The following is a 13,766-nucleotide window of genomic DNA, read 5'->3' as shown; positions in this document are numbered from 1 at the left end:
AGCCGGTCGGCGGGCCGGTGCGGGCGACACGGGTCGATTCGCGGTCACGTTCACCAAATCGATCCACCGGGAGCGCTCGGTCAGTGGTACAGTGGGGCGGCGGTGGCGAGGGACGGCGGTCGCGCTGTCCCAGGCTACTCGGCGCTGTTCACCAGGATCTCAGTGACATGGATGATCGATGGACAGGATGGATAACCGAGCCAAGAGAAACAGATCGAGACGGTACACCGTTTCTCTTGCAAAATTGCTCCGGAACCACAATCTGTGAAACAGTTTAGCTGATAAAATTTGGCTTGTAGTTGAATAACAATGTCATTAAATCAAATGCATACATCACGTGTACATACATGTGCTTATTTCACGTTTATTGCAGCATTATGCGCACACAAACATGCATGCCACTGACCTTTGTCAAAGCTTTAGTTTTCAAGAAAGAACAATGTCACGTCTAGCCTAATTAACTTTTTATTTTTGTCATACTTTGTGCTGTTCACCCATGTGCTCCTCTGACCTGACCTGGGCTGAGCCTATGTACTGTGTAGTGTCAAGCTACGACTCGCTCATGCTGTATGAGAGTGTGATAGCTTCAAACATAGTTCGGATCACTTGGGTCTGGGTGCGTCACCAGCACTGAGCGTCGGCGCTTAACCATTGTTTTTTCCTCAATAAATCATAAGGGGGCGGTGCCCGCCTCCCACTGAGATGACAGCACGATGGAAAAGAACTACCTGTGCATATCACGAGGCGAGGGCTGCTGCATACTGGTTCAAACCAGTAATGGGCGCGCCCTCTGCTCGGGATACACGCATGCAGTCCTGGACCTCTAGCAGTTCACCTCGGGGCTCTGGAGCGCGCACACCTCTATGAGACACTGGGTCTGAGAGGAGGAACGGATGAACACCGGGATAGACATTCAGCGACGAACAACGACAACCAGACGGTGACGTCACAGCAATTAGTGACAATTGATTGAAGTATATCTTATATGTGAAAATATCCATCGATGCGAACATCACGAATACATCCACGTAGCTCCTAAAACATACATGTGTGGTGTGCAGGATATTTTCACCTTGTGATGCGCTCCTTTTGGTATGCTTTGCGTCATTTTGTCTTATATCGCTGATATTGTTCTAACCGATCATATTCCATCGAAGCAAGTCAGTAGACACAGTTTGACTATTGAGATACGATTAAAAAGCCGCAAAAATGCAGAAAGAGATGTCATAAATTAAAAAAACACCCGGTGCTAGTATTTTACAACGATCAGGATAATCACGGGTTACCTACATGATTTAACAGATACGAACACTAATTCAATAAACCAGTGAGCACCCATACAAATACTTACAAAAAGACGCATACATAAACACACGATGACGGACTACTAATCATACATATCCCGTCAACACAATGACTAAAAAAGTACTGGTTCGGTGCGAACCTTGCTCTAGCGGCCCACTTGCTGCCCTAGATGCAATGAGTGACAATCATCTGGCTACACATCTCCTAAAGCACCTACTCCCGCGCCACTCCCCACATTTCTCTGCTCCTGTGTTAGTGTGGTCTGACCAGCCACGAGACTAGCAGCAGCAGCAGTGCCAGCGGCGCCGCCTGGAGCCGTGTCGACAGGCCCGCGGAGGAGAACGCACACGCCTGGTCACTCTTCAGCGCCTTGCAGTCGGCACGAGGTCCAATTCGGGCCGCGTGAGAGATCACGTGCGGGATGTAGCTCTGCTCGTGGACGCCGTGGAACAGATGCGACCACGGACCTGTCAACAGGGCACAGGATGCGTCACTTATGACTATGGACCTGCCAACAGGGCACAGAATGCGTCACTTATGCCCACTGACCTGCCAACAGGCCATGCAATGTCGTAAATGTCCACGAATCAGCCTATGCTTAGGATATGTGACTTTTGAGCGCCCGGGCTCCAGAGGTCATCAGCGCCCATAAATAAGCCTGCCAACACTCAACATGGAACAAAACAAATCTCATATAATTACGGTCCAATTAACAGGGTGCACAATACGTCAGATACGTGACAATAAAAAGCGACGTGATAACGAAAAGCGAAAAAAAAACATGACAGTCGGCGTTATTCTATGCGACCCTGCGGTCTGCGGTTCCCCGGCGGCGCTGACCTGTGGCGTAGATAGCCACATCCTCTCCACCGTGCGTCTCCTCCTTGAACTTCAGTCCGGACGGCTGCGTGTACTCCCAGGCGGTGGTGTCCACACCGTTCAGGTCGCCGCGCACCACGTGCGAGCCGTTCCAGCTCACGTTCCAGTTGGGCCCGTTCGAGTAGAAGAGAGTCGTGTACGGCATGCCGTCGTCCCGGCTCTTCTCCGAGGCCCCTGTTGGATAGACACGAAGTAGCAGATCAAGGCTCCGTCAACGTCAGGCGCCAAGCATCACTCATATTGGATTGACCGCATGGCTATAGTGGCCCCCCTTTGATTGAAATAGCGATCCGATTACATTTAAGTTGATTCGAGCCGATTCGATTCGATGGCGTCGATAACCGTGCAGTAAGAAAGGACTACCGGTCAACTGTAACCCTGCAATTGGTTGTCAGGAGCATCGGCGGTGGTTCATGTCCACAGCGCCACCTGGAGCAGATACCCTCACCACACAACGTCACCTACAACATGCAGCGTCTGCGCGCCGCGCCACCTACCAAGGATATCCTTGCCGCGGACCGGGTATCCCTGGATGGTCATGACGTGGCTGTGGTCGGCGGTGACGACGATCAGGGTGTCCTGGTCGGAGGTGAGCTGGTGGGCGCGCTTCACGGCCTCCTCGAACTGCAGTGTCTCGGAGAGGGAGCGGCGTGCCTTGGTGTCGTGGTGCGCGTGGTCGATCCGGCCGCCCTCCACCTGCACGGCCCCGGGGTCCAGGGACAGGTCAGCCGGGCGGAGAGCGCCTCACCGACCGGACTCGGATCTATGGCTCGTCACGAACCTCTCAGTATCCTCCCTATGATAAGTCACAAGCTGTTTATTAGGGTCTGTTTATAACCGGTCAGGGAACGATCACGGCCCTGTATATGTATAGTCACGCAAAGATAAGCGTCTCTGTGTGACATATTGTGTTAGCTGACTCGGCACTCTGCGTCGTCAAAAACGATAAAGTGAAGAGACGATATTACACAGCAACTCGTTTTTGTTTCACATCGTTCTCGGGTGAAAAAAAGACTGAACATTTCTAAATAATTATAAGACGTAATAAATAGTTATTCGCGTATCTCACCGCGAGGAAGAAGCCTTTTTCGTTTTTGCTGAGCAGTTTGATGGCAGTCTCGGTCATTTCCACCAGACTGGGCGTCCCTCCAAGGGTCTTGTCTCGGAGGTCTTCGTAGGGTGTGTGGCTGTTCCCGAACAGACCTGCGGAGTACGAGCAGGATATATCACAATGGGGTGATTAGATCGAATAAACCTCTCCAACTGCTCCAGGTGTAATTATCCAATGCTCCACTAACTAGTCAATTGTCAGATCTAAAAACCATAGATCGCGGGTAATTCGTAGTCCCCGCGGCGCGTACCGTACCGCCAGCCGCCCTTTACCACTCCCGCGCTCCACGACTACCTCAATACCACTCCAGTTCCCATGCCTCACAGTCCATTGCTGCTCAAATTCGACAACTTCACACTCTCTCCCTAGCCACGACTCTGCATTCCGGGCCCGCTGAATCACCCTCCCGGTCCGGTCCGTTGCACCGGTCCGCGGTCCGGTGAGTGGTCCGGACCGGAGTTGGGTCCGGTCCGTGGTCCGGACCGACTCCGGACCGGAGCGGGGCGCCGCTCACCCATGATGTGGTCCGTCTGACTGAGGTTGACGCTGCGCAGCTCCTCAGTGGTGGCCACAAACTTGGCAGACAGGCCGGCGCTGCGCTTCTCGCTCAGCCAGTCCTGGGTCAGGTCGCGGCCGTCCTGGCGTTTACAGGCGCTCGGGTTCTCCGGCGCGAACCGCGTGTTGTTCAGGTTGGCGATCATGTTCTGACGACCGCCGCCGAAAATCACCTGAGAATGGGACAGATAAAACAACAAATGGTTAACCGTTTGAGTAAGAGGTAAATGTTATGCAGTGCAGATAAAGAACTGGTACCGAAATACCATGGACCAAAGTCGGCGCCATATCACACCGGTTTTCACAACGCTTATTTCGTTAATCGTTATGCACCGCGATAAGCCTTAGGTAGCTATAAAATATAATGAATGCGCGAAAGCGATATTACACACCACAGTTACATATTAATCCAAGCTGGTGCAATCAACACCTTTATGAAGTGAACTGGGACGCATATTGCATCGGTTGTCGGCGGCATGCTCTCTCACCTTAGCCAGCTTTCCGGGGGCGTTCTCGACCAGCTGGCGGGCGATGTCGACGCAGTCCCGGCCCCGCTCGCCCAGTTTCTCGTCACACTCCCAGTTACGGTGGGCAGACTTGGCGTACAGCGCCGCCGGTGTGGCGTGGGTGATGCGCGTGGTGGTGACGATACCTGTCGAGGAGGTGTAAAAGGGGTGTGAGAGGGGAGGGGAAGGAGAGGGAGAGAGAAAAAGAAAGACGAGCGGATATTCGATTGAGCGTTAGACGGACACGGAAGGGCGGGGAGAGAGAGAGAGAGAGAGAGAGAGAGAGAGAGAGAGAGAGAGAGAGAGAGAGAGGGAGGGAGGGAGGGAGGGAGAGAGAGAAAGAAAGAGAGCGAGAGGGAGCGAGAGAGAGAAAGAGAAGGAGAGAGAGAGAGCTGGGAGAGGGAGGGAGGGAGGGTTGGAGAGAGAAAGAGAAAGAGAGAGAAGGATAGAGGAGAAAAAGAGAGGGAGAGAGAGGGAGATATTATATATATATATATATAATATATATATATAGGTATATATATATATATATATATATATATATATATATATATATATATATATATATATATATATATATATATATATATATACCTTCAACGTCACTCGGTACTGACTTTCACAACTGAACTGAGTACAGACAACAAAATACCTTTCTTGGACCTGGACATTGACGCACAGGACGGAACCTTCAAAACTAAAGTACACCGCAAACCTACCAACAGTGGTAAGACAATGCATGGCGAAAGCGAATGTCCAAAGAGATACCACACCAGTGTCATAAGAGCATTCATTAGACGAGCTATCAAACACTGTTCAGACTGGACCACTGTGCATGACGAGCTGCAAATATCGAAACAAATTTTGGTCAACAACGGCTATTCAAACAGTGACATCGACTCTGAAATCAAATCACAACTGAACAGGACACATGAACAACACCAGACCACACAGCAAGAAACCATCACACTTTTGGTGAAAAATCAGATGTCTTCAGCGTACCGTGTAGATGAACGGGTCCTCAGAGATATCGTTCTTAAAAACATCCAGCCGGCACAAGACAATGTCAAAATCAAGCTCCAGATATACTACAAAAGTCGTAAAGTGCATTCACTGTTTATGAAAAACAAACCCACGCAGAACAATGACAAACTCAAACGCACCAACGTAATCTACAAGTATTCTTGCCCACACGAAGACTGCCTGCTTCGTAAAACAGATTACATTGGACTTACCACCACCACCCTTTCTCGGCGGCTCACAATGCACCTCCGTGACGGCGCACCCCATGACCACACAACACAGACACACCACAAACACATAACACGACAAGACTTGACGGACAACACGACTATCTTGACGATGTGCAACAACAGACGACGACTCCAAGTTCTTGAAGCTCTATACATTCGTAGAGAGAAGCCAAAGCTCAACAAGCAACTGTCGTCGTGCGTTACGCTAAGCTTATTCTCATAGGCCGGTAGTAGCATCATCCAAAACGATGTTAATATTGTACATAGATTACAGTGTAACATTGTATTGTGTGCGCGCTCGTGTAGTATGTTAAGCTTAACGGAGTACGGAACATTGTACATTGCTTCTCCGCAATGAGGATTCTACTCGCTAAGAACCTCGTTTTAACAAGTGTGAAAAACCAAAAATAACTGTCACAAAATGTCTCTTTGTTTGAAATCGTGTTCAATTCAATTCAATTCAAATTTATTTCCGCGACCCCATCTGGGGTATGGGAAGATCATACACATGAACACACATACACACATAAACGAACACAATAACCGAGCATCGCACGCCTTGTGATGAGCAACGCATAGTGAGATGGCGAACCTCGTGACGAGCATCGTGCCACATTTACATCTTGCACAAAGTGACCGTGGTTCAATATTTACACATACACATTTAGCATATACACAGTTACAGGACATTTTTAAGTAATTAAAGATGCGCTTCCTGAGACTCTGAGATGGGCCATGGATTAACTGCAAGATGGACTACATGTAAAGTTGAAATGGACAACGTGTATTGCATTTTATGGGAGGGAGGGAAGGCAAGGAGAGGGTCAGAAACAAAATAGTCAAGAAAATAAAAATAGTCAGAAAAGAAATAGTCAAGGAGTAGTCAATAAAGTAGTCACTCACTCACTGGAATAGTCACTGAAAGGATGCATTTATGTGCCGGATGAATCTGGACAGCTGATACAACAGCTTCTTGTTATCAGACGAGAAAAGGTGTTTGAATTTGTTTGCATCTGGGCGTTTCCAGTAATATGATGGCAGTAAGGATGTACGTTGTATTTTAAATGCTGGACATTCTAAAATGTAATGGAATTCGTCACCCGGTGCGTTATGCTTACAGAGTGAGCATTTGTTCAGGATAGCATTGCGCTGCCTTCTGCTCCCTGTTATTGGTAGGTTATGGTTTCCACAACGGAATCTGGTTATGGTGACTCGATCCTTTGTATCAAGGAGTGTCAAATAAGGCTCAGCATGAAGTACATCTTTAAACATTCTGTAATTAAGGCATAGTGAGTTTGATTGTACAGAATCTGACCATGACTGCCTAAACATATCCGTAAGGCGTGTTTCAATGACCATTAATGCTCCTTCATTCTTGCCAGGAGCATTAAGCCAATAATTCCCAAGTCCGGAAGTATCAAGAATGTCTTTTACGCTGGACACCCACTGAGGCTTGAAGTTTGAGTTTTGGAGCTTATCAATCTGAAGCTGCATCATAATGTAGGAAAGCTTGTGCTTATCGCCATTTATTAGTCTGATCCAGAAGCCAATGACTCGTTTTTTTATAACTACTTCTAGTGTAGTTCTGCCCAATTCACCATAAGCCATGCAATTGGCTGAGTACTTGCTTAATTTTTAACAGGTGCTTCATAAACTTTTTGTGAAAGTTTTCTATGTACTGTATATGGCTTAATCCCCAGACTTCACAGCCATATAGTAAAACAGGTACCACCATCTGATCAAAAAGTTCCCAACATGTGTCGATACGCAAGTTAAGCGATGATATTATTGAGCACAGTTTGAAGAGGGCTCTATTAGCTTGTGCTACTTGTTTTAGTACGGCAGCTTTCATGGAGCCATTGGATGAGAAGACTGTCCCTAAGTATGTATATTCACGTACCACTTCAAGTGGTTCATTACCAAAGCAGAAAGTGTGTGCTTTTTTAACTCTACCTCTTGAGAAAATTACAACTTTCGTTTTTGCAGTATTTACGGTCAGTTGCCAGTCCTGGCAGTAACGATGAACAGCATCTAAGGCAGATTGTAGTTCTATTGGAGTTTCAGCAAGGACTATCGTGTCATCAGCATAAAGCAGGCAAAATATCCTCATAAAGTACTCCACGTCATCATCGCTCAAAGCCTCTTTGATTTCGTTGCTGAGAAATTCTAGACCCTTGAACTTTTTGGAGATCGTTAATTCAAAATCATTTAGGTACAGTGCAAATAAAAGTGGTGAGAGATTTTCGCCTTGCCTTACACCAATATTGCAAGTGAATAAATCAGAGACACTAGACCCTTCTTGTATACATGACTTGGCATTGGCATACATGTTATAAATGACCCTTAATATCTTACCATTTATGCCATTGGAAATAAGCTTCCTCCAAAGCATTGCCCTATTCACTAGATCGAAAGCTTTTTTGTAGTCAATGAAAGCACAATACAAACGCTTGTGGTGAAATGAATATAACTCTATGATGGACTTGAGAACAAATATGTGATCAATTGTGGAGTGGTTTGCCCTGAATCCAGCCTGCTCATCGCCAATAAGACCTTGTCCTTCAATATATAGTGTAAGTCTGCGATTTATCACAGCTGTAAACAGTTTCCCTATGCAACTAAGGAGGGTAATCCCTCTGTAATTGTCAGGATCATCGGGAGAACCCTTTCCCTTGAAAAGAGGTTTGATTACCCCAACAGTCCAGTCTGTAGGTACTAGACCAGACTCGAGTACCACATTGAAGAGCTTAGTGACACACATTACAAACGAGTTAGGGGAGTACTTCATGAACTCATTACGAATTCCATCGTTTCCGCACGCTTTGTTGTTTTTAAGCCTTTTCAACTGCGTTGCAACTTCTTTTTCATCAAAAGGGCCATTTATTGCTTCATTTATGCTGAAGCTGTCCACCAGAGTCAGCGGGTCTGGCTGAGTGTTTACAACTGCATCAGCATCATAACTTATCTTTTTGAAGTGGGCCATAAGAGCCTGGAGTGGAACAGGGTGGTCTTTTACTTTACTCTGGACTGGCTTCTTAAGGATATTCCAGTATTCCTTAGGGTCGTGAGGTTTCAGGTGCTTGAGGAGTTCATGCAGCTCCTGATTATACCTAAGCTTGGTTTTCTGTATAAGTCTTTTGTAAGATTTAGCAAGTTTACCCACATTAACTCTGTCATGGTCAGATTTACTCAGCTTGGACTTGTGTTTGGCCGACAAGTATTCCTTGCGCTTGGTTTTACACAAATCATCGAACCATGGTTTATCTGTCTTTTGCATTTTAGCATTATGTTTTGATTGACGTTTATGCCACTTTGCTTCAGATTGGTTACACTGTTTCAGCCTGCACATTCCAAGTGTCCTGGCAGGTGATAGTAAAATTTCACATAGATTGTTTGACAGTGCATCTATACTAGCATTGGAAAGTGTTTGCATGTTGTCTATTGCATTGTCCATTTCCTCAGTTAAAAGCTGTATATTATCATTACTAATACCAGCGGTAAATGCACCTGCCAGTTCGCTTTTCCAGGAAGTAAGTAATACTGGGTTGTCACTGACATTGTGGTCGGACTCAAAGATATCGTCATAGGTAGGGGCATGGACATTCTTCTCCGGCATTCGGTCTTTGAAAGCAATGTCCATGTTAAGGGGGCAGTGAATGTCAGATAAACATTTGTCCAGTACATCTACTTCAAAAGATAATATGTCAGGGAGAAGGCAGGTTGACATTATAATATAATCAATGACACTTTGTCCATTTGCATTCATACATGTGTAGCTGCCAACACCAGCATCTCTTCCAAATCTGCCATTAACAATCCTCATGTCAGCAGCTCTGAGACACTGAATAAGCTGGTGGCCATGGCTATTTGACACTTGGTCCTGACTACTACGATTCATGTTAGCTCCTAAGAGGGACGAGTGCTCATAGGAATGGAAGCTATTTGTGTCCTGCGATGCGAAGCCAGGCACATGAGCACTTTCGACTGGCAAAATGTCATCAATTACTCCAGTTCTGGCATTGAAATCACCCAGAAGAATTATGGGTGCTTCATACCTCCCATTTAAGTTAGTAAGGTCAAACATGAGATCATCAAACATTTCCTCCTGTGCGTATTTTGAACCTTCATGAGGAAAATATGCTCCTCCTACAATAAACTCTTTCCCATAAGCCTCTTTCTTAACGAGAATCCATTGAACGAATGGAGAACGCATTCCAGTGATAACTTTGATATGTCTACAAAACAATGTCCTAAAAAGAATACACACACCATGTACACCACCATAAGGGAAGTGTTTTGATCTGGTTTCCAAGGGTACTGCCGTATAACCTGGAAACCAATTCAATTGGAATTCATCTGATTTTGTTTCAACCAGACAGATGATGTCAAACAGCATTACGTAGTTATCAATCAGTCCATACTTAAGTTTACTACGGATCCCATTAACGTTGAGACTGAGGAATTTCACTCTCTGTTTGTAAAGGCTGGGATCAGTGTTATTAACAGTCTGGGATTTTACTTGTTTCACTTCATTTCCTCGGGATGTGGGTGTCCTGGGGTCGCTGATGTCCTAGTAGAATGGCTTCACCTTATCGTCGGACCACCCGATGGTGAAGAGGTCCACTGGAGAGTCTATGATGATTTTTTCATCCTTCCCGTTCATTTTGCAGTGGATCCGTCCGTCGATGGTCCAGACTGCGCTGACATCCGGGTCCTTCCGTAGAGCGAAGAACATCTTTGCTCTGAGAGGGGTGAGGTCCTCGTCAATATACACGTTCTTGCGCTTGGTTTTCAGGATCCTTTTTGCCCTCATCAGACTGATCTTTACTTCCCTTCGAACCAGCCTTGCTATGATTGGTGGCGGTCCTCCTGTGTCCTTTTTTGTCTGTATCCGGTGAGATGTGCTGATGTCCTGCTTGGACATCACGACTCCACACTCCTTTGCTAGATCAATGATGATCTGGTCAGTGTCCTCTCTTTCATCCTGGGGCACTCCCCTGATTCGGATGTTGTCCCTTCGGGAGTACTGCTCCAGCCTGTCAATATCAAACGTCTGGCGCTGAATGGTGGTGTTTGATGGTGGTGGTCTAATCTCGACAGAAGCTGAAGCTGGCACTGGGGCTGACTGCTCCTGTAGCTTTGCTTCACATTCTTTGAGCCTTCGTGACAAGCGTTCCATTTCTTCACTGATGTTTCGCAGTGCATCACGCAAATCAGACGCCAGCTGTTCTCCGATGGTATTTGCCATCTGACTAACAGCAGTCTTCAAGGTATCCTTCAATGTAGTGCTTAGTGAGACCTCTGCCTTTTGTATTGCAGCTTTAACTGCTGTCTCAATAAGAGCTGTCACATCCTTTTTCTGGTTCTGAGGTGATGCCGTTACCTCCCGGGGAAGGAGTTTACGGGCTCTCGTTGAGTGAGGTGACACCTTGCTTGCCATCTCCCTTCACTATACAGGTTCAGTGGTGGCAAATCTGATGTCACTGACACAGTATTTAGACCTCTTTGAAGACAGGACAGATGAAGTCAAGATACAGATTGACAGACACGGAAGGAAGGAAGGATGATAGATGACTGGAGATGACGAAGGTGGCCCGTGGCAGCCAACTTGTAGCCACCAACAGGATTCAGATCAGATCATGCAGCATGCAGAGCGATAGCACATATGAAGAATCAGTTCCAGAATAGGTTTCTTGTGATATTTCCAGCAAAACTTTCAATTATTTAATTGTTTTAAACAAGTTTTAACTTCATTTGTCAGTTGAATGCGCCAAGTTCGTCTCCAAAAAGTGAAATCTCACTTACAGCCTCTCGCCGTAAATCTGAAGGTTGAGACACATAATCAACTGATATTGCACTTTTCCGACGTTCTTTTATCAGGTTACTGTCATGCTTACAGTTTAATTACCTGAAAAAGTAATATAAATATCGGAATCTCAAACAACAACACCGTTGCCTAGCAACCAACCAAGAGCCTCTTATCAACCATGAACCAAGATACATGAAACAAGATACCTATATTGAACCAAGTGTACCATGAAACAAGATACCTATAAGAAACAGGTAGGTCCGATGTTTTGAGTAAAGCCCAGTAAAGCCCTGGTGACGTCACTGACATTTCTTATATGGAGAATTTCGCCCATAAGGAAAATATTTTACATACGAAAATTTGTATTTCATTAGGAAAAAATACATTCTATCAATTTCATCATGAAACTTATATAATTTAATTAAAAAACTTGAAATCCTTTGAGTGCTTGTCCCAACCCCTGCTATACCTTTGGTCACGTGACTTCCATGATAAACTTTGCGTTTTGCAATGTTATGACTTAAACAGAAGCAATAAATGTTACAAGCGTATTATTTATGATGTTTTAGGCAGCAATCGTGTAATAACATCCTTGAATTATATACATTCTGCTTAAAAGAGGTCACGTGATGTTACCAGATTGTGCTCGGACAGCATTTTCTTAAACTTCGATTTTGAGTACTTTTTACCTTCATTGAGTCCTAATAACGGACGTTTTTAGTTATAAAATGAAGCAATGAATCTATTGAGGGCAAAATTTAATCATTTTTGCACTTTCAAGCCGGGCTATCCTGGCATGAACTTCGGCCGGTTTGTGTGTGAAGCCTATGGTGAAGGGAAAACTTCACGCCCGGCTGACGTCACAGACCTCGGCTACCAAATCGTGTCCGGTGGGGGTCGCCATGAAACATGTTTTACTTTATTTATCAACATTTGTGATCGCTCATGTCGTGCTAAACATAATTAAGCTTGAAAATGGTTTTGGAAAAGCCGAAACGTCGCTAGCTATTAATGAATACATGAACTTTGGGGATCTCATTTTTGACTTACCTCAGGATCAAAAACTTCTACTTCGACATATCGAACAAACACGCAAGAAGCTAACAAAAACAAGATATTCCCTGGCCTTCAACAAAACTTGTCTAAAAGAAAATGTTCTGCCAAAATACACTGATATATATATATATATATATATATATATATATATATATATATATATATATATATATATATATATATATATATATATATATATATATATAAGAGACGGGTGGATATTCGATTGAGCGTTAGAGGGAGACGAAAGGACAGGGAAGGAAGCTCAGTCGTTCAGGTGAAAGGCGTGATTGCATGTAAGTAGATCACTTCGGTTCTGGACTTTTTGTGTTCTGCATTTCTATTTCTATTGAAAGATTTTTCCAAGGAACATTTATGGATGGTCTTATGAAGATTAAGAGCTTGGGAGGCAGCAAACAGAATTATGCAGCACGACTTCAATTAATTAAAGTGAATAACGATAACATTTAAATCGATTCGAATGAGCTTAACAACTTAATCTTATGAACTAAAATCCATTTAATTACGACATTTACTAACACCACACATTCAACTGTGGTCTGCGTTATGGGGCCATGTCTGTCTCACATTTTCAAATTGATGCGTGGAAACTCGTTCACAAGATTAACTTCCGTTTGCTGGAAGCAGACGGTCCTAGGTCTGTAATGTAGGGCCTGGCCTCGCTCGCTTAATTGCTCCACCATTTACGCAGCCTATTAACAGCAAATTGACGGCCCTGTTTCACCGCCGGATATTCTGGCAATAGGTCGTACTTTGACTTCTCTGTAACCAGTTGCCTACGCAGATATGGATTTTTAGGTCATTAACCAGACAAAACGCTGCGATTTGTATTAAATGCCGCCATTTCTGGACGCAATTTCCGTTTCAATAGCTTCACGCGCAGTTCGCTGGTGGCTTGTGGAGCAATTTTGCGCCTTATGACACCAGGTAGCCGTCGGTTGTGGTGCGGTTTAGGGCACACACAGCTATTCAGTGGCATGCCGTGAAATGGAAAACCGCCTCATAATCAGCGCATGCTATACTTTTGCGCGGCGCAAACGTAAAGCGCCTTCATGAGCGTTCCCCATCCTGTCCCAATAGGTATAGTGTCCTAAATTGGACTGCTGCAATCTGCAAGAAAACTATTGCATTTACTATTTGATGATGCTTTTGGGTTGTTATAGCGATGTGTAATTACTATGCATGGGATAGACCTCATGATTGTATCGGTGGCTTCATGCTGCCCTCGACGAAATCTTATCAACGGGTTTAGCTTATCAAGTTATTACTGA

The 13,766-nt window shown here is 45.1% G+C and overlaps 1 protein-coding gene across 1 annotated transcript in view; it reads right to left on the bottom strand.

The window, feature by feature from the left end:
* Positions 1-348: 348 nt before the first annotated feature.
* Positions 349-13,766, bottom strand: part of LOC122392058 (alkaline phosphatase-like) — a 28,061-nt gene continuing 14,643 nt past the window's right edge. Inside the window, exons 5-10 of the mRNA XM_043386557.1 lie at positions 4,339-4,502; positions 3,810-4,023; positions 3,254-3,387; positions 2,682-2,880; positions 2,146-2,358; positions 349-1,772 (exon numbers count right to left, since the gene is read on the bottom strand). Of these exons, the coding sequence (XP_043242492.1) occupies positions 1,558-1,772; positions 2,146-2,358; positions 2,682-2,880; positions 3,254-3,387; positions 3,810-4,023; positions 4,339-4,502 (1,139 nt within the window). The 3' untranslated portion in view covers positions 349-1,557. The remainder of the gene's footprint in view (positions 1,773-2,145; positions 2,359-2,681; positions 2,881-3,253; positions 3,388-3,809; positions 4,024-4,338; positions 4,503-13,766) is intronic.

Source organism: Amphibalanus amphitrite, unplaced genomic scaffold (genome assembly GCF_019059575.1).
Source record: "Amphibalanus amphitrite isolate SeventyFive unplaced genomic scaffold, NRLGWU_Aamphi_draft 000467F_arrow, whole genome shotgun sequence".
In the NCBI taxonomy this organism is placed as follows: Eukaryota; Metazoa; Arthropoda; class Thecostraca; order Balanomorpha; family Balanidae; genus Amphibalanus; species Amphibalanus amphitrite.
Note: the sequence above shows the minus strand (reverse complement) of the source record. Positions and strands in the feature narration are given on the sequence as shown.